Source organism: Montipora capricornis, chromosome 8 (assembly GCF_036669925.1).
Source record: "Montipora capricornis isolate CH-2021 chromosome 8, ASM3666992v2, whole genome shotgun sequence".
NCBI lineage: Eukaryota > Metazoa > Cnidaria > Anthozoa > Scleractinia > Acroporidae > Montipora > Montipora capricornis.
The window spans coordinates 20,164,823-20,186,282 of NC_090890.1; the positions used below are offsets into that span (position 1 = coordinate 20,164,823).

The window sequence follows — 21,460 nt, forward strand, 5'->3', positions numbered from 1 at the left end:
TGTCCTTTCTGTCTATGTCTGTAGGAATCGGGATTGAATTCTTACTGAAAATAAGCTTTACCCCACGCGATCAGTTTTAATAGCGCTTTGCGGGAATCACTAAAGTAAATATTACAATTAAGAACGGAAACGTTTTAACCTTGTAAAGACCTGACTTAACTAGGGAACACTGTTGCGGACACATTGGTTCTTGTTATGTTTCCGGGGTGGCTAAACTAGCGGGAAGCAAACAAAATGTTTTGCTGCCCCGGTGGCTAAACGAGGAAACATTGTTTCGGAAAACAAAGGAGCTACGTATGCGCATAGTAATAAACTGACTTCCGTAGAAGTCTGGGGTAGGATGCTTGCATTTTCTCGTCCCAGGGCTAGACACAATAGACCGTCACAATACATGTAAACATGGCGTCCGACCTTTTCAGATGGCGTCGGCGGTAAAATGGCCAAAAAATAGCTGCTTTGTGTATGATAATAGATTGTTTGGACGACAAAGGTGAAGGAATCCGAAAGAAAGGTCCAGATAGAGATTGGCTGCGAAGAAGAGTAGAGAGAGGGTCCTATGCAGGTATCGTAAGAGAATTGGCGGCTGAAGACCTCCCATCGTTAAACATTATACGCGTATGGACGTGAACTCCTTTCGTCGCCTTGTTGAGGTGATAAGCCCAAGGATCGTCAAAAGGAACACAAGAATGCGATCTCCAATCTCAACCTCAGAGAGATTAGCACAAACACTGAGGTTCCTAGCGACGGGCGAGATCATTCGTTCCCTTGAGTTCCAGTTTCGAGTGAGCAGAACTGCCATCTCGTACATTGTGAGTGAAGTGTGCGAGGCCATATTTTCTGAGTTGGGAGCCTTGTGTCTGGAATTCCCGTCCACAGTAGACGAATGGAAAACGATGGAAAACAAATTCAGCGAAAGGTGGAATTTTCCATATTGCTAGGGAGCTCTGGACGGGAATCATGTTGTCATGCAGGCGTGTGGACTGGGCTCACTATTTTATAACTACAAAGGGAGTCACTCCATCGTATTAATAGTTCTTGCTTGAAATAATCTGGTGTCCAGACGGAGGAGTGTGGAATCGAACTGGTCTCTGCAGTGCGCTGGAAAATGGGGAAATTAATCTCCCACTGCCCGAACCATTACCAAACAGAACAGAAGACTGCCCCTACGTAATTGTAGGGGACGATGCTTTTTCACTGAAGCCGTTTTTGACGAAGCTTTCTCCTCAGCGAGACCTGGACCTTGAAAGGCGGGTTTGTCGCTATCGTTTATCGCGGGCGCGAAAAATAGTGGAAAATGTTTTTGACCTTCTTGCCAACCGACAGTCTCGACCAACAAAGTCGAGACTGTCATCATGGCCAGTCACCCTTCACAACTGGCTGATCAAAGGACCATCGAAAGATGTTTATGTTCCACCTCATGTTATTGACTCTGTCAATCCGTCCTCCGGTGAAATTGTTCCAGGTTCCTGGAGAGATGATAGCACTCCCTCCAAAAATTTATTGCCTTTGGCAATGGGCTGAAAGCTGAAACAATGGCAACAATCCATCCAACCATGCAAAAAGAGTCAGGGATGAGTCTGAAGAGTATTTTAACTGGGAAGGTGACGTTAGCTGGCAGTGGGAAATTATTTTGAAATCTGTTACAAGACGTTTGTATTACACATGGAAATCCTTAATTCGTCTGTGAACACACACAGATTTCCGGCTTTTGTTTTACGCTGCCGAAAAATGAAAAGCCGGAAATCTGTCTGAGTTCACAGGCTAGGAAATCCTTGATTGACAAGCTTTCCTTCAAGTCAGAAATGACAAAATATGGGTGTGTCTTACCATAAAGCAAGAAATTTGTACACAAATTTGAAGTGGTGAATCAGCAAATGTTTAGGTTAATGTGATCAAATTTAAGAAGATTGAATGATATGTTGATGTCTTGGACTAGAAAATATTACTGTAAAACTCAGAAAATCATGAACAATTTGATTTGATTCTAAAAGGTGTACTGACTAATCACAATAATTTCAGAACAGGCCAGCAAACCTCGAAACCAAAAACTAATTACCGTTGCTATTTGCTGCCTATTCAGTTCACATGCCTAATTGGCTTTTTCCTTGCTACACAACATTCAATATATATTTCTGGTGTTCGTGGTGTTCTGAGCTTCACAGTAATGTAAATACCGGTCCCGTTATTTTAACTGCCGTAAACAGCATGCAACTTCTTTTGAGGTTGCTTATTGAAAAAGTCTGAAATTGATAACATTCACCTGCTGGTTTCTATAATGGCAGAAAGACATTTATGGGGGTAACATAGTTTTGCAGCATTTTTTTTCCGCAGGCAATTGTTTAAAAAAAGAGTAAAACTCACCAAAGTAAAAGCCACAAAAATTTCATGTACTTATATTATAAAACATGCCGAGGTGCAAAAGACAATGAAAAGAATCAGGGTTTACTCTAACTTATTGAAGTTGCTTGTATCATTCTGGTGACTAAAACAGCAGTTGACTAACTAGACTCCATAAATTAAACATGTTGAACATTGACAGTCTATCAAATTCAAAGTTGTCATATTGTTACAGCAACTAGCTAAACTTAAGATACCACTGTGAATCCTATTTTATGGTCAGACAATAGATGTGTGATACGCACAGACAATTTTCACTCAGCAATAATCTCATTGTCTAGTTGATTATGCAAGCAAATTATTGTTCTGACTTTCATTCTATGCACATTTGTATGTGGAAGAAAGTCATGTCCCTGAAGTATCTTAAATTATTATCGGTGACATCAAACATTTGGCAAATCATGGTATTTCTGCACTGATCATGTTGTTCGCAAATTATGTTACACTGTAAGTATGTAATAAATTTATAAATTAGTAGGAATTACGTTTGCCCCTAAGGAGTCTAACGATTGATTGTATAGGCTGTGGTCAGTGAGTCCGATTTTACCTTCATTGGGAAATGGCAGATATGCCGAAGCAGAAAAAAAAAATACCCCTGGTACATGTATCAACTTTACCCAGGTAAATAACAACTCTAGGCAAACTTACCGAGGGAAAACCAATTTTACATGAGTGAAAAGGGCTCAGTGTAAACACAGCTACATATGTGTGAAAACTGAAGCATCCATTCATTTTTTTCACTGATTTTCAATTACAAACATGACCTGCATGGGTGGTTTTTCGAGCATCTGACTTTTCTTACATAAAAAATTGTGGGTATTTCTATCCAAATGTATCAGTATCAGCAGTCCGGCATATCAAAGATCTCCACAAAGCATAAAAAATGGAGTCATGTAGAACAATGTAAACCACTCTTTTAAACATCTCGAAATGTTTAAAAGGTGGAAAACTGACTAGAGAAGTACTGTTCAGCCGCTCTAGCAACCGGAGCTCCATATATTGGGTTGTATGAGCTCAACTCCACGTGGCCAGTGGTTTTCTCTGAGCCATGAAATTCAGCCTCAAACAGGATGTCGTTTATCCTTCCTCGCGGACTCAAGCGAGCTAGTGTTCTTGCGACCACCATCCCAAACGCGTCTTCTTCAGAGAGTTCCACTGCTGTTGATGGCCCTTCATTTACTTCTTTCAATATTCCGACAGCTCTATCAAGGACTGACATTCTCTTTCGGTTGAAGTCCTCCTTTGTCTTCTTTGTTGGATTTATGGCCGGGGATTCATTATCATCATCTTCCGTTAACTTGATTTTCACTGTGCCAAAGCCCTTTGCGGCATTGTGGACGATAACCGTGACAAGAAACTTAAACAACTTGTACCACTTCCAAGAGGAGTGGTAGACATCGCTTGTCAGTTGGCCAGACTTCTTTTTTCGCTCCAGGGCTTTGTTCCCTCATAAATTTCGAATACGAAAACTAATCGCGCTTACAGCTATGGGGAAAAGCGTTTCTTAACATTTTACCTGCATGAATCGTCTACGCTCGCTCGTACTTTCTCCTCCATTTTCGCCGTTATGGTCATGCGTAGATATTTCCTCCTAACCACGCCTCCTCAGGGACCACTTTTGCGCTTTCAATCCGGCCGCTATCTTACCAGGCCGGTTGTTGCTCAACTTCTCCGGGATAGCGCCATGGTGGTCGGTCTTCCCCACCATAGCCTTAAGGTCTCGGTAAAGGTAAATTTGGGCGGAGTTATTCAGCAGACCGTGAACTGCACTTCTGGAACCTCCTGTCCCGACGGACTTTTAAGATATCGCTTCCAAATTTTCAGTTCTAATAAATGATTACACCACCCCAAATATCATGTGAGGAATTTCTTGTTTGTCTTCGGAGACTGATTTTATGGTACCTTTTCTGCCCAAAGTAAGTAAGAGATGACAGTTTCGACTTCGGTGCGTGATAATTCCTTCAATTCCTACCATAACAAAAATTCCTCACACGGTATTGGAGTGCATTCATTAGTGACTCGATGCAACTGAGTGCAGTTATTTTCGCAATAAAGTGAAGTGGCAGGAGCTTCTGCAGCAGATTCGGTCAAATAATTTAATCTGTTAGCTTTAATATGATATATACTTTGACCCTATAAAAAAAATAGCGTCGCGACAATTTCATTTTTCCGCGGACACCTCATTTTCCTTTACCGAGACTGTTGGAAGAAAATTTCTATATTCCATCTTTTTACATTTTCGTGTAGAATAGGGTGACCCTACCTCTCATGTAAACCAAACCGGAAAATACAAGAGGCAAGGGTTACCCTTCTAAGAGGGTGCCCCTTCTAGAAGGGTCACCCTATCTCCATGTAAACAGGCCCTAAAAAATGCCGTATAACAGGCTGAAGTGTACAAGTTTGTTCTGCTGCCTAACTCCTACATTCTACATTCTCCTACAACGCATCGGTCAACTTCCATAGAGCATGTGCACTCTTCTCTTCAGGATTTACAAGAAACTCTAGGCAAGCAAATTTTCGTAGTTAGTTCAATGCATGAACATTTCTGGAAGTTGAGATTTTGCAACGTAGATTGTGCAAATGTGTAAGCAACCTTTCCACTAGTTAACGGCCCAGAAAAATGTTTCCTGTCTACAAGCGACACAAATATAACAAAGAGCATTTCAAACCAGTTTTTGACGTCTTCTCCTCCAGAGAATCTACTCCAAAGAATCTCGTCTTCCTTTTCTTCTTGGGCTACTTGTTCCCGATATTCAGCCGCTTCTTACTCCATGGCAATCGGCTTGACATTTTCGTCGTAAGGCAAGACGTCTTCGCTCGCTGAAACAGAACTGTCCCCCTGAGGCCTCGGAAGATTGTTCTTGACTGCTTTCACTGGATTCACTGCATGGAATAATCGGACATCTCGACCTCGGAGACGCTAGACTTCTCTTACAAAACTCGATAAAAACAGAGGAATTGAACTCGAATGTCAAGCCTCTGACGTCATGATTAGGAAATCTGCTTTTCAATTGCGGGCTCATTAAGAACGAAGTTTAGTGATGGCGGCCAAATTTTAGGACACTTTGGAGCCGAAAAATAATACGTTAGAGGGTTTGTTGTCAACGTTCTTTGTCAATTATACATAATTAACCCAACGCCATATTTTATAACAGAATAAGGCCGAAAAAAAAAAGCGAATTTTCGTCCAAGCACTTTAAGGGGCAAAGCTTCCGCACTGGGCCTGCATCTACGGCTGCTGCTGCCGGCGTGCCGATTGGCTTATTAAGGTACTCGGTCGCCTGACGTCTGACTGCTACCAGCTCTATATTCGTATTCTAAAGAGCGTTTTTCCTTTCAGTCGCCCATAAGATGGCTTCTGTTACCGACCAGTTTTCGCATGTTTGGCTTGGGGGCATGCAGCGCCTTGCACGCATCTGTGGCGGTCAAGTCTGGGCAGCGACTTCCCCCAAGCTTGCTGACTCGTTTGACTTTGTACATTGCTCGCTAACTATTGTCTGATCCAGCACGCGCTGTTTACCACTCAGCGCGTAGAGCTGGGGAGATACGTGAGGTTGTTCTAAGTCACGCAATCCAGAAGTCGCATAGGCTAAACAGCCGCAGGGTAGTGTTCCCCTCAAAAAACGCCAATGCATCTATTGTCTCGTTCTTTTGCGCCTTGCGTTATGCGTTTAAAAGCTAATTATGTTGATACCAAGGAACAGTGACATTAGCTAAAAATAAGCTTGACCCCAGTCTGTCCTCTCGCTCTACGGGGCAGCAAGAAGGCGGAACGAGGTTTTTATACAACTGTGTCCTCCAAATCACAGGGCAATTCCATTTCCATCAAAAACCAAACATAAAGGAACAAACAAACCATTGAGTCCAATAGATACCTTACAAGACTTGTCATCTGGGAGAAAAAGTCTGACTTGCCATTTGATGTTCTATGTCCGGACTGAAAAAAAAGAGACAATAAATTGCATCATAAACTAATATGGTAGACACTACAGCTGCCCCTGCGGTTAAGTATAGTTGTATGCAGAATTCAATGTCTCCAGAGCCCAGGTAGAAGAATGACCATTAACAAACGGAGTAGCTTTAGCATAAGGCTATTGATGTTGAAGAGGGAACAAAACAAATCAGTACTGAATATGAAAAGGGCGTTCCATAGTTTGGTGTCGTTGGGAATGTAAGGAGTAGAGCGTTTGATCATGGCGGACACGCTGTTGTAGCAGTCGAAACAGAAACTAAAGGAAACGCAAGTTCAAATTTGAAAGAACTCGGAAATTCAGCAAAAATATGAAAATAACTTGCGGCCTAATAAAACGATTTCCCCTCAGCAACAAAATTTGCGAGATGAAAACACCATAAATTTTGTGCCACGAATATATCAAGTTACCATCAGCGAAAAAAGGTTTCGGGATATTTTTGTTACTTTCAATCAGAGTTCAATTTTGCTCGTACAAGTAAAATCGCAAAATCGAAAGTGACATCGATTTTAGCGGCCACTTTAGACACCGGGTTTTTGTTAGTTTGCTTTTTTCTTTTTTTTTTTTTTCAAGTGTCTTAAGTTCGGAAAGATACATGTGCGATTTAACACAAAGATCACAATCGTTGATGCTAGTCTAAGTGTCAGCTGAAGTTAAGCTCCTCCGAATAAGGTTAGTACCTGGATGGGGGACCGCTGCGAAGTCCCTGTGACGGCGATAGCTAACTTGATTTCATTTCTTTATTTTGTTTGCCGTTGAAAGCTATTTTCTTATGTTCTTTCTACGTCAAAACGGCTGAAAAAACTGGTTCCCAAGAAATATTGGAGTATTTGTTCCATGCAAAATAATGTTCACAGTGGAACACACAAGTACGAAGCAAGATCTAGAAATAACGTAGAAATTTTGGTTATGACGTCAGCGTACGCCCTTCCGCACAGACTGTCGGGGTGGAGATGGGGAGGCAGGACAGCCTCTGCGAATGGGAGTGTTCGGGCAATTTCCTTTGGCGGGAAATCGCGTGGCAGCGTTACATTTGGCAACCCTCGTTTTTCTGGCGGGAAATCATATCAGTGACGAGCAACGGGATAAAGATCAGGAAAGAGACCGAGAAAAGAGGCGACAAATTTTGAGAAATTTAACCCCCACTCCCCCACAGGATGGCGGGTTTTTACAACGGGGTTTCGAGTTTTTTTTTCCCAACGAAGCCGACAAAATTTGGCCCCCTCGGACATTTTTCCCAAAGATGCCGACAAATATCAACCCTTCGGATTTCATTTTTCAAAGGGTGCCGACAAAAAAATCAAGGGTACGGATTTCAGCCATCTTTACGGAAGGGGGGGGGGGGGGGGGCATATAAAATGGAACGAAGTAGGCCTGAAAACATTTGCAATTCCGTGTTGACAGAGATTCTGGCATTTTTCAACAATCACATTTATAAACTTTTTGTATGAAATGGATGTCCAGTCGAAGCGAATTCACTACTTTTTAGCTTGACTTTTTAATAAGTAGGATTTTTGCTGTTGTTCTAAACTGAAGTGAGAAGATGTAAAGGTTATCAGTCAAACGGAAAATTGTTGGGCAAGAGATTACTGTGCGTGTAATTTCAGTTTTAGTTGTTGATTACAATTGTTGGTTATTGTTAAAAAAGCTTGTTTGTTTACTGCTGTCATCTCAGAGGTGTTTGATCACTGTAAACTGCACTAGTACACTAATGACGATTAATTTTGCACTTTATGCAGACGCATAATTATTTCCATATACACTATATTGCTTTCTGTGGTCAGAAACGGGAGCTCCGCTTTTAGGCTTGGCTAAATTTATATATTAAACTGAATTTGAGAAAAATACAGGAAGTAAAGAATTGAACGGTGCCTTTACGTCAGAGAAAACATGAGAAAAAAACACCTCCCTCCGTGTTTCTCGCTAACTTCGTGACGTTGTTGATGAAAGATCTCAATATGAAGTTCCTTTACAGGAACAAATTGGTAATATCCCTGGGACAATAGGCTAAAGAAATCAGAAAGCAGAAGAGACTAAGACAACATTTGAAAACAAGACTGCTTTTGCATCTCTCTTTGAACTAGTATGCGCGTCATAAGAGAATAGCCATGTTGCTTGCTTTCGTATTTTGCAAAAAATGGGTGGGATGGAGGAAAATGAAAACGCGCTTCTTATACTCTTTAATTAGTTTTATCTTGAGGCAAGCTTAAATTTGGTGCCCTTTGAGATTTGCGGGGAACAGTGTATTTATAATCAGAACCCAAATGAACGAGTTGTCGTGCGCCTAAGATTTAAATAAAGTAATGCCGTATCCAAATGACCGCAGAAGGAGACAAGGATTTCAAATATCATATATTTCAAGCTTCGTTGAATTTCAAATAAATCGACGATCTGTCGATATCCAGTCCAAAATAGGCCCTCTCTCGTTCGGTTTACTGTTAGCAGCCGGCATATACAGCAATTGACATTCGAATGTTCTTAACTAGATGGTAACTGCGCAACAAAGATTTCAAAATTTACCGAACTGATTCAAATTAAAATAATCCGATTGATTTGACCAATACAAAGCTGTAGTGCAGCATTTGTCTTTTTCGGGGGTTGACATGCAGCAGCGAAAAATAACGTAATGGCCAAGCGAAGGTATTGTCTCGAAAGGTTCAAAAGCGCAAAGGAATACTTCTACTGCAATACAATCTTTCTACCTTTCCAGAAAATTCATAACTTTAAATACAAACTTGTGATGACAAAATAGAGGTTAACAATTTTGTTGGAGCACCACAGGCACCCCAAGCTCAGTGTGAGCATGGCCGACAAAGATGTAAGGATTTATATGGGAATCCCGATAAAAAGGTTAAGAAGATTATTATATGAAAAAAATCTCAATGAAAAAAGCCTAACCTTATTACCATTTTGGATAGCTTCCTCCCTGTGTGGTTATTTTCCAGATCCGACGCGATTTGAGCCATTTTTCAATTTCTGGGTTGTCAACGGGTATAATGAAATCCCAAGGCCGGAGACTAAATTCTCAGGAGCCACCAATTGGAGTCAAATATTTCTGGATAAAATGTTCCCACGGTCACAATTCCACGTCAGAATCAATTGACAAAGATTGAACTTTTATCTCAACCCATCATCAACGCAATAGCAGTCCTGCGAGCAACGCCGGGCGGTGAATATTGCAACAAAACAGCTTTCGAAAGAGTGCTTTATCACCAAAGTGGTTACGGCTTCCATCGTTGACGACAAACTGAGCCTTACTGGGGTGGCAGACTGTAGTTTGTCAACCACAAATTTCTTTATTCCCCTACGAGGTACGTTCAATATTCTCGTTTCATTTTTTTGTCAAAATCTTTAGCTTTTGCCTAGAATGGCAGAAAAACACGATTCCCGGTTCCTCCAGCCCGACCATCGAGGGAATTGATCAACCAAATAAGAATTCTTCTCTCGGAGTCGGTTTGAGAACCGAGACCAGTGGGTTAGAGGCGACCCTTGGAAATATTAACAACAATATGGCCAAAATGTCTACATTGTAGCCTTTTGGAAATGATGTGTAGTTCTAGACAGCAAAGTACTGAAGATTATGCAAAGTCGCCACCAGCGAAGCGACAATCGGTAGACTCCCTTCATGAACTGTCGCGCTCAAACGACAATTATTCTCCACCAATCAAGAGGTTTGAGTGCTATCATTCAGATGATGATGTAAGTCTTTATGCCGATGATGATGATGATGATTTGGATTGTGATTCATCGATACAAAAGGTCACCGAGCGAAAAAATTCATCGCAAAAGGTCACTGACCGTGAAGGCGGGAAAAAGCCCACCACACTGCCCAAGAGCCTCCTTGATTCCTCTGAGGAAGGAGACGCCACCGGCGATGATATCGACCCCGATGTAGCTGAACTACTTAAGAAACGTTGTGGAAAGAAAACGTAACCCTGAAAAAATCAAAGAGATTGTGGAAAAACATAAGCGACCCGAAAATTGTCCTGAGCTGAAGCCCACTCGGGTGAACCCAGAAATATGGAGACAACTGCATTCCAAGCAGAGGAAAGCGGACCTGAAAGTGGTCAACTTTCAGCAGCTTGTACGAAAGATAACAACAGTAAATTTGCAATCACAGATTGGTTGGCAAATAATACTCAGAATAATACTGATTTGATTACAAAGTCTGTCGATAGCTTGGCAATGTTGGGGAACTTGAATACGCAATTAGCCCAGTTGAGACGGGATCAGATAGAGCCAACCCTCAGGTCCAAATACAAACTCATTTGCGCCATTGAAGTGCCGGCAGTATCTATTTGGTGATGATATAGCAAAGCAGCTGAAAGATGTTAAAGAAGCTAGTAAGATTAGTCGCTCGGTTACTCACCCACCTAACAAGAAACTTCCCAATGGGAACTACCGCCTCAGTGGCCAGGACCGTGGTGGGTTCAGTGACTACCGTAACAAATCTCGGAACAGGAATTTTCTATGGAAAAGCCAGTCCAAACCGTTCAGGCACCAGAAACCCCAGGGCCAAAGGACAGGCAGCAAATAATTGAGCGGTTAAAAGAGATACGAAACTCTGTAAGTGTCTTTGAACAGTTCCTTCCTTCTTTGTCATCTCATTTACAGGACGCCCGTTCCAATTTTAGGGCTAGCTGCATAGCTACCGATTTTGTAGCCTGGACTGAAATAAATAATGATAAGGAAGTTTTGTCTGATGTGTCTGGAGTACATATCAATTGTATTGAAAGACCAGTTCAACACTGGCTGCCTCCCCAAAAATTTGATGACCATGAGTCAAATAGAATAGATCAAGAGGTTTCTAACCTTGTTGAAAAGAGGGTAATATAGAAAGGGTTGAATATATCCCTCATCATATACTCTCTAGCACATTTCTTACACCTAAAAGAGATGGATCATACGGGCTGATATTAAACCTTAAGAAATTCAACTCATTGATTGTGAGCCACTATTTCAAAATGGATTCTGTGCATACTATCACTAAGTTGTTAGCTCCCAATTGTTTTATGGCTAGTATTGACCTTTAGGACGCATATTAGTCAGTCCCTATCACAGCATCTGATCGTAAGCTCGTATCTTTCAAATGGAAGAAACAGGTTTTTCAATTTACTTGTTTACCAAATGGCTTATCTTGAGCCCCCAGGAAATTTACCAAGTTATTGAAACAAGCCTTTGCACACTTACATACCAAGGGTCATAATCTCTTGCTCATTTGGATGATCTTTATCTGTAACGCTGCACTTATCAAATTGCATCTGATTCAGGAATGTAATTGAAACTACTTTACTACTTGAGAAATTGGGATTTATAGTACATCCAGTAAAATCAGTCTTGGTGCCTACTCAGAGAATAGCTGTTCTTGGTTTCGTGTTAAACTCGTTGACTACGACAGTAATGTTGACAAAGGAGAAAGCAGTCAATTTGAAGCGGTCTTGTGCGCTCTTATTACAAGACCCAAAGGTAATCAATCGACAAGTGGCACGGGTGATTGGTCAAATAGTGGCCAGGTTTCCTGAGGTTATGCATGGGCCTTTATACTGTAGGAATTTGGAAGGTGGCAAATCCCAAGCCCTTAAAACCAATAGAGGTAAGTTTGATGCATACATGTCCTTATCTAAGGAGGCATAAAAAAATTGCAATGGTGGATAGCTAATGTAGAAAATGCACATCACATGACAAGCCCCAGTATAAAATAACTACCGATGCCTCTCTTCTAGACTGGGGTGCCGTACTGGATGACATTCCCACAGGGGAAAATTGGCCGTATGACGAGTCTCATGGCTTTGAAAACCTTTGCTAATGACAAATCTAATACTCACATCAGAATTATGACTGAAAACCCAACAGCTGTTAGTGCAATCAATCATATGGGAACCAGCCATTCTCGTTCTTGCAATTTTATGGCAAAGGAAATTTGGGAATGGTGCCTTGAAAGAAACATCTGGATAAGTGTAGCTCATATACCCGGTACACAAAATTTTGTTGCTGACTTTGAATCTCACCGCAATGAAAAGGAAGCAGAATGGATGTTAGCGCCATCCTTTCTACATTGAAGATGCACTAAACGAGTTAGACTTTATCCAGGAAATTGACTTGTTCGTGTCACGTATCAATACCCAGTTTCCAAGATGTGTCATCCAAACCCGATCCATCCGCCTTTGACGTAGATGCATTTACATTGGATTGGTCTACACTAATGTTCTATGCCTTTCCTCCCTTTAGTGTGATCCCAGCTGTCCTGAGAAAAATAGTAGCAGAGAAAGCCACAGGTGTTTGCAACCTCCCAGACTGGCCCACGCAAGAGTGGTATCTCAAAGCAACACAAATGTTGATGAAGGAAAGAGTAATCTTGAAAGCCAAAAAGGATCTCCTCAGGCTTCCAAGCCATCCCGAGGAGATTCACCCTCTGTGGCACAAGCTCAATCTTATGGTTTGTCTCTAATCAGGGACAGCTTAGATACCTATGATCCATCACTAAGTGCTAAGGAAGTTCTAATGGCGTCATGGAGAACTGGAACTACTAAGCAATACCAAACATATTTAACCAAATAACTAAGCTACAGTAATGAGAATGCTGTTGATGTTTTCGGCCTGGTATAAACCAGGGTGTTGAGTTTTTGATGACACTGTTTCGTTCCGGTTTAGGCTAGGCCCGTTCTGCGTTATCATCAATTGTCACCCTGAATGATGGCAGCAAACTTGGGGAACATCCTTTAGTTTGTCGCTGCATGCTTAAAGGGGATTTATGAATTGAGGCCACTCAGCCCTCCCTAAGTACAATCATATTTGGGATGTTAACATTGTACTTCATTTTCTTAAGACCTTTGATTTTGCTTGTAAGCTGTCATTCAAAGACCTTTCATTAAGGCTCACAATGTTATTATGTTTGACTACGGCTCAGCGTGGGGCAAACCATACATTCGTTGGATGTGAACTACATTCAAGCATTTGACGACAAGTACAGAATAACAGTCATGCAGAAGCTAAAATTATCTAAACATGGAGCACATTTGGAACCAATCGTACTGCACGCTTTTGAGGAGGACAAGAAACTTTGTGTGTTTGAACACCTTAAGGAGTACCTTAGTAAAACTACGGATCTAAGAAATAGCCAATCACAACTTTTGACTAGTTACATAAAGACTCATAAAGCTGTATCAAGGAGTATGATTTCTAGGTGGACCAAACGAGTCATGAAATCTGCAGGTATCGATGTCACTATGTACACTAGTCATAGCACCCGATCTGCATCGACTTCTTCATGTGAAGCAAAGGGTTTCAGTATTACAGAAATTATGAAAGCTGCAGGATAGTCTAACTCTGATACCTTTGAGAAATGTTTATCAGAAGCCTGTTGACCATGCTGTTAATTTTGGGACTATGGTTTTACAGCAGTATCTGCAACAAATGTTTTTGAATCAACGGTTGCAAATGCAGCTCATTGCATTTGAAGTTTGTTTTGCTTGACTGTTCAATAACGTTAAGGAGACTTCTTTACATTTGCCTCTTTATATCTCTATTTTTGGATTCGTGGCACAGGACTTTGAAATCTCATGTGACTCCGTAGTGACAATGACTGATTAACAGGATAGAATTATAAAATTAAACGAGACTTACCTGTAAGTTGAAGTTTGATTAGGATTCTATCCTGTCATCAGTCTGGAACGAAGGAGTCACATGCCCGTATCCCACCCTCCCTTTTCCTTCGTTCCTTTTATTGTCTTCCTGTGCCACTCTAGTTGACTCATGACAGGATAGAATCCTAATCGTTTAATTTTATAATTTTATTATAACCGTTGACAACCCAGAAATTGAAAAATGGCTCACATCGCGTCGGATCTGGAAAATAACCACACAGGAATGAAGCTATCCACAACGGTAATAAGGTTAGGCTTTTGCATTGAGATTTTTTTTTTCATATAATTATCTTCTTAACCCTTTTAACGGGATTCCCATACAAATCCTTATATTTTTGTCGGCCATGCTCACACTGAGCTTGGGGCGCCGTGGGAGTACGTGTTTGAGGATGAAGGCCAAGGTGAACTTCATCTTAGCTAGCTACGTAATTGTTTGTAACCGGTGGAAAACTTGAAACAAAATTTAAATATACATTCATGTGCCCTCACCGAGGCCATTTACAACAATAATCTACATGAAACAATAGTTGACAACAGGTTATTCGACTCCGTCGAAGAACCTTTCTTGAAAAGGTTTCCATGTGTTATACTTCTTTGAAGGAGCTTTCTGCGATATCAATCCTTAAAGGGTGTCAACAAAACCTGTCAAAACGATCGCTTTGCTAAAAAAAACCTAAGTTGACCCGTTGACTATCCGAATAATGCTGAATGCTCTAATTTTAGCTCTCACCGCATTTATAAGTCAGAATTATTTCCCCGGAAGAAATACTGATCGAATTATTTTGTAATTACCGATTAATCATACAAATATGTTTATGTATGTATAAACAATAACTTCTGACATTTTCACCCTGAACAGGAAAATGAGAAGGGAAAATTAAGTGGAAAAAGCCAACAAAGGAAACACAATTCTCTCTCGCGCGCTTCTAGCTCATCAATACCCAAGATATACTTTAGGCGGACTTTAGTGACGATCTAATGATGCCTTCCGTCTTGCGGGGGCAAAATGCTAAACACTGAATGAATATTTGAAAAGAGGATTTATATATATAAATAACGTGACGAAAGGGAGGATTTAACGATTACATAATCCACTGAAACAAAGGACTTAAAAAGATAAATCCTCATTATTATACGTCATCAATGGCATTGCATAAGCCGCCACACCCCGGGTAATTTCTCAAGCCCTTCCCGGACTTTCAGTATCTTTTGGATTTATAAGCAATTAAGTCAAGTATGATTATTCAATCACAGCAGACATTGTCTCAATAATTAAATAAGAGTATGATCAACTAACCCGCAGTCTGCATTGAGCCACTTGCAATGGATATGTCAGAACTGTAGAAACAGCTTTCGCAATTGCACCCAAAACAAAATATTGTCTACCGCGTAAAACCTACAAAACATCAAGAAATAACGTTTTTCAAAGACAAACCAGATTTTTAGTCTGTGAAAAAACACTATAAGCGCTTATTTATTCCAAATTGCTCGAACAAGACAAAAGGATTTTCTGAAGTTGCCCCATACCAGAATTAACTAACGTTCCAATGCGAAATATGTGCGATTTCCGTCAAAAATATTAAGGAATGAGTGTTTCTTTTTTTCGATAGAGCACAAAATGAATGCATGTAATTGGACTATTTTACGAAAAAACGCAAGCACAGTTCGCGAAATCGTTAGCAGGTATCTTTCTGAGACCTACAGGGACAGGTAATAATAAATTATACCCAAGGAGACATGTTTGCGAGCACTATTGTGCAAATTGTCGAGTACTATTTCACATAAACTACATGTAGAAGTGCCAACCAGACAGTCAATATAATACATAGTTTGCTTATTTCCATCAGAGTGCCATTTTTGGAACCCAATAGTAGTTGTATTATTCTTATTTCGAAGTACTGCAACTCTCTGCAACTCAACTTATGTAAGTTAATAATAACATGTAATAATAATAGAAATGTAAGTAAAACACTTTGTATCTCTAACAGCAATGTAAATGTCAACGTGTTTTGCAATAAATTATTATATTGAAAGTACTGCTGTATTGTTTGAACAGGAACATACAATAACACAACACTCTCGCGCTTCAGCTCTATCAAGGCTGCCGCCTTGTCAGCCTCGCGTCTTCGCTCGGCTGACTCGTCGCCAAAAATATTTACTGGGATTTTCATAATTCTGAGGAATCTCACGGCCAAACTGCGATTTGGCTTCCATCAATCAAACTTCCGACGCCAAGCCGAGAGTTGACCGGAAACCACGGATGCCGATGCGTGACATAACCTACAAATCAGCATCTTTGGTTCCACGGTACATTCGTTCATTCGAACTCGACGCCAATGGAAAGCGATGGAATCTGTGCACATTGTTTTACTATAGAACCCCTAAAAAGATAAGATAATGGTATTCGAGCTGTGACCTAAACAAAAACTCCAATTCCCTTTCCGGAGGAGGAACGATCTTCCCGGCTATCCTCGGAAATTTGATTGATGGAAGACAAAGTGCAGTTTGGCTCTCAGCGCTTGAAGGTGAGATTCCGCAGAATTATGGAAATCGCAGTAATTTAAATTTTTGAGGGTAAAAGTATAGAAATAAAATGAAAAGTTTGAAAGATCATCGTATTTGCAAAGGAAGCGCGAGAAAATCCAGGCTTGAAGGGGACTCGAAGACATGACCAAGGTGCGACTTCGCTGTACTTGATCTACCAAGTGTCCCGCTTCCGGCTTTGCAACTACGCTGATCTTTCCAACTTTTCATTTAAGTTAACACTGAAGCTTAGAAAAATTAACATAAAAGGCCACACACCATGATAACAAATAATTTGGTGATTATAACGCTCTTCTAAAGAGGTTTTTTTTTCCAAGCAAATAAATGCTAGTAAATGCGAAGTGGATGACTAGTGGAAAACTTGTTGGAGGACAAAACTTACCACATAAAATTGCACAAAATGAAGAAATAAGTGTAAAGCTATCGAATCAGTTAATCTACCTTCTTAGTGTCACCCATTAAAAACTTCTTAATTGCTTCATAAACCATAAACTGAATGGCAGGATTTCCAGCAAGGATAAGAGATGGGCCTGTGCCACTCCACAAGGCTCTCAAGCCTTCTTCACGGCTGACCTTTTGCAATCCATCTATAAAAATGTCCACAGGTAATAACCAGTCCTCAAATTAACACAGAAATGTGTTTATCAACTGGGTTGATATGGTAAATTGACTACAGTGGCCACCAAAATCTAACTCTGTATCGATAAACAGTTAAATAAATAAGCTGTAATATGGGGGGTCTAAATCCGCGAAGGGGTGCTAGCAGATTTAGTCCCCGGGGGTCCAAATTCGCTAGGGCACCGGTACGACGCTCTAACCAGCTGATCTACATGTATGAAGCCACTGATCATTGGACGTGGTCATTTGTGGGTTCTAATGTTCCCGTGATGAATGAATCATTGTGTAAAATATGAGAATACAAAGCCAGCTATCATCATACTGTCCATTACACGTTCGTAACAAGCACTGCAGAAAGAGTTAAAGAGGTGCATGAATCAAAGGTTTAACACAATAAGGAGCAAATCAATTGGGGGTTTTTCCAGACACCACCTCAATTCTCATTCCTTCCTACATATAAAAATAATAATTAATGGTAAATCAACTTATTAGAAAAAGCCTGCATAGAATTAAATAGTGCCTTCATCAGGTACAATAACAATGAACACCAGGTCACATCCACAATGAATGATTTGCATCAAATTTAATAGTTAAAATATTAGTATTGTTGACTTAGGTAATTTGCTACTTAGAATTACAGTAAAGGTGGACTTACCAATAATTCCTTTGTATTTCTTCGTTTTGTTGTCTTCTAAACCTTTAGTTCTGAAAGTCGCTCCTTGTAACTTTAAGCGAGTGTTTACTACCCAAAGTGGAGTCGTCATCAAAACATTAACTATTCCTAAAAAATATCAACTGCCATAAGGTGCAACCCTTTTTATGTTCGCATGACTAGTGAGTCAAACCGACTTTCAAGTCGGTTCAAACCTTTCAAATCCAACTCTAACCCCACAGCTCCTCTTGCAGTCATCATCGACTTGACATCCCCTGACTGTCTGCAGAGGCCGTAATATTGTGTAGAGCGTTACATGCATGTAGAGTTTTAGTAAACAACAAATACTTATTATTGGTCACAAAGGTGGGTTCACACACTGCTTTTACAGAGGAAAGTGGCATACATGTAAGGACCTGGGCACCCACTATCTCTCTGTGCATTCAAACACATATCATCAATATTGCACCCAGCTGTTACCAGTGACAGAGGCTGTCAGATGTGAAAAGGAAGGACTGGTTTAAACTATTAGTGATCAACTTCTAGGACACGCCTTTTTATTAGATCGCTGCATCAAAAATCTCCTGTCCAAAGCCAGCCGTCGCTGCAATATCATCAAAGTTTGCATAGCATAATTTTTATGGTCACACCAAAGAGCAAATTAGGGTCATCTACACTTGATTCATTAATTAAGCCAGATTTCCTTAGCCAACTTAAGGTGTCCCTTAACTTTTGGCACTATTAGGAAAAGAAAAAAAATAATCTAACAACACTGAGTCAGACCTTTTCTGGAAAGTACTATTAATGAATCATTTTATTCATACCTGCTAAATATCCAAACAGCAAATCCTGGAGTGATGAAGATGTCATACCCTTTCCAACAAAAACCGCCTTCTGGCCATTAAATGTGTAGAAGTAAAGGAAATTTGAACAAAAAAGGCTACACAACACAGGAAAAAGACCTCGGTATAGAGACTCCCTGAAAAAAGATAATATATAATATTGAATTTTTGACTTCGGATATCTCAAAGAATTATTCTAGCTTCCTGATTGTTTCACTCAATCTCAGTTAAGAGCTCATATACCGTATGACATACATCTAATATGGAATCAGATTGCATCAAGTGTTGCCAAGCTGGAAACTGATTAGGTTTAATTTACACTTGTTTAATTTGTAGACTCTGCTCGCCGCCTCCACATTCTTTGATTTGCCGCTCATCCAAAGAATTGGATGAGTCAGTCCAGTTTCAACTTGTCAAACCTGTTTTTTTATTTTTGCGTATGATCAATCGCCACGCGTCATCAATATTTTGAAATTTACAACAGTGTGGCAATTTTAACTGTTAGAATTTCCATGAGTTTTTCCTATGTGTGTCGGTTACAGAAACTAGTCTGACAGAAACCTAATTTTTTTCAGTAAAAAAATGAAATGGCATTTTAAGAGTATGGACTATCTTGAGTTTCCAATGAAATGATTCCTTGATTGTCGTGTGTTTGCCAGAGTTGTTGGAAAATATCCCGACTGTTTGTTTTCGTTTTGTGGTTTTGTGGCTACTGGTCACGCGTGACGAATACGTTAAATTTTTAACGCATGCTCAATACGAAATGTGGAGGCGGCGTGCTGAGTCTACTTTCCTCTTCCCGACTTATCTAGTAAGATCGAAGGAGACTCTGCTCGCAGGGTAGAAAGAATCGGGTGTCAACTGACAGCCTTCATTTATAATATGAACTGCGGATATGAAATCAAGTGAAGCTATGATCCTCGCAATTATGAACGCAATTTTTGCAAATTGCGTAAAGAAACCTGAAAAATTCAGGACTTCGACGGGGTTTGAACCTGTGACCTCGCAATACCAATGCGACGCTCTAACCAACTGAGCTATGAAGCCACTGACGATGGAGCTCGTCATTTGTGGGTTGCAATGTTCCCTAGAGGAATTAATCAACGATGAAATAATATGAAATGGATGATATACGAACTGCGGATATGAAATCAAGTGAAGCTATGATCCTCGCAATTATGAACGCAATTTTTGCAAATTGCGTAATGAAGCCTGAAAAATTCAGGACTTCAACGGGGTTTGAAGGCAGTTCGCAGTCTGCAGTTCATTTATGACCCATTTCATATATCATTTCATCCTTGTTCATTCCTCACGGGAACATTGGAACCCACAAATGACCAGCTCCCAATGTCAGTGGCTTCATAGCTCAGTTGGTTAGAGCGTCACACCGGTATCGCAAGGTCGTGGGTTCAAACCCCGTTGAAGTTCTGAACTTTTCAGGTTTCTTTACGCAATTTGCAAAAATTGCGTTCATAACTGCCAGGATCATAGCTTCACTTGATTTCATATTGCAAGTTCATATATGATCCATTTCATATAATTATGCAATCTGCTACCTTAGCACGTGCCCGAACGCTGATTGGCTCAACATAATTGTCTTTCAAGTACGGGGCGCAGTTATTCAGCAGACCATGAACTGCATGCAAAAGCTTTACAATAGAGTTCCTAGGGCTTTATTTTGACGCCAAAATTACAACTTCTCGGAGCTCCTGTCCCGACAGGTTATAAGATATCGCTTCCAAATTTTCAATTCTAATAGATGATTGTACAACGGTACCCCAAATACCATCTGAGGAATCTTTTGTTTGTCTTCGGAGACTGTAGAATAGTAAGGTTTAATCACAACATCATCGCAAAGTAATGAATTTCAATGTTGTTACCAGAATTCTAAGAACTAAAATTACAAGCAAATCGTATAAAAAAACAGGGACTAGGATACAATAATAATTATAATATCGAATTACAAACAATTCCAAAACAACTACTAATATAGAAAGGATAAAAATTGACGTACATGCAACTACATGATCTGTGCAGGCTAGTGATTATTTTAAGTCAAGCTTGTACCTGGGAAGAAGTTACAAAGTAGTCTTTCAGTCCTGCATTTGCGTATTATAAATATAGTTCTCTGCATTTCTCGTATAATGGTGGTGTAAACTAATCCTCGTCTGATGGCCCCCCTTTTGAAATCTTTTTGAAAAAATAATTCACTACGTCTTTCTTCTAATCTGAGGTAAATTAAGAAACTGAAGAGCTTCTCTGTATGGAAGCGCAGGTACAATGATTTTGATTTTTCTGTATACAATCAACCTCTTTGGAAAGATAAGCTGGAAGGGCATGGTGCCATACAACGCAACAACATTCAAGAACAAGGTATCAGGGCGATGTAGACAGGGACTAAATCTTCAATCTCTACATCCCCTTGACTTAAAACACGAATTATGTGAAGACGTTTGGATGACTTTATGGCTATAGCATTGATATGTTTATTCCATTTCAAGTTATTCTGAATCACCAGACCAAGTGCTTTATGAGAAGTGACAAGTTCATGTGCTTGGTCGTCGATCCTCAATTGTATGGGTTCCACAATCTCCTTAAGAAAACATGTCTGCATTTCTTTACATTTTTTAGCAAATGAGTTTCATCTAGTTGCTAGAGCCCCAAAGGGCAATGGCAATGAGACTGGATTGGATAGTGAAATTACTATTTCTTGCAAGCCCTTCTGACAAAGAGACATTGTCAATGCACTTCCAAATGCATGATTCAAGGAACCAAACTGGACCAAGTTTTGTT

The 21,460-nt window shown here is 40.3% G+C and overlaps 1 protein-coding gene across 4 annotated transcripts in view; it reads right to left on the minus strand.

Annotated features, from left to right (window-relative positions):
* Nucleotides 1–21,460, minus strand: part of LOC138014356 (peroxisomal membrane protein PMP34-like) — a 69,215-nt gene that overhangs the window by 30,032 nt on the left and 17,723 nt on the right. For 3 of the 4 annotated variants that reach the window (XM_068861413.1, XM_068861411.1, XM_068861414.1), the window contains exons 4-8: nucleotides 18,650–18,804; nucleotides 17,829–17,954; nucleotides 16,997–17,142; nucleotides 15,309–15,407; nucleotides 6,273–6,334 (exon numbers count right to left, since the gene is read on the minus strand). In XM_068861413.1, coding sequence (XP_068717514.1) covers nucleotides 6,273–6,334; nucleotides 15,309–15,407; nucleotides 16,997–17,142; nucleotides 17,829–17,954; nucleotides 18,650–18,804 — 588 coding nt within the window. The remainder of the gene's footprint in view (nucleotides 1–6,272; nucleotides 6,335–15,308; nucleotides 15,408–16,996; nucleotides 17,143–17,828; nucleotides 17,955–18,649; nucleotides 18,805–21,460) is intronic. The other variant, XM_068861412.1, reaches the window with a different exon arrangement.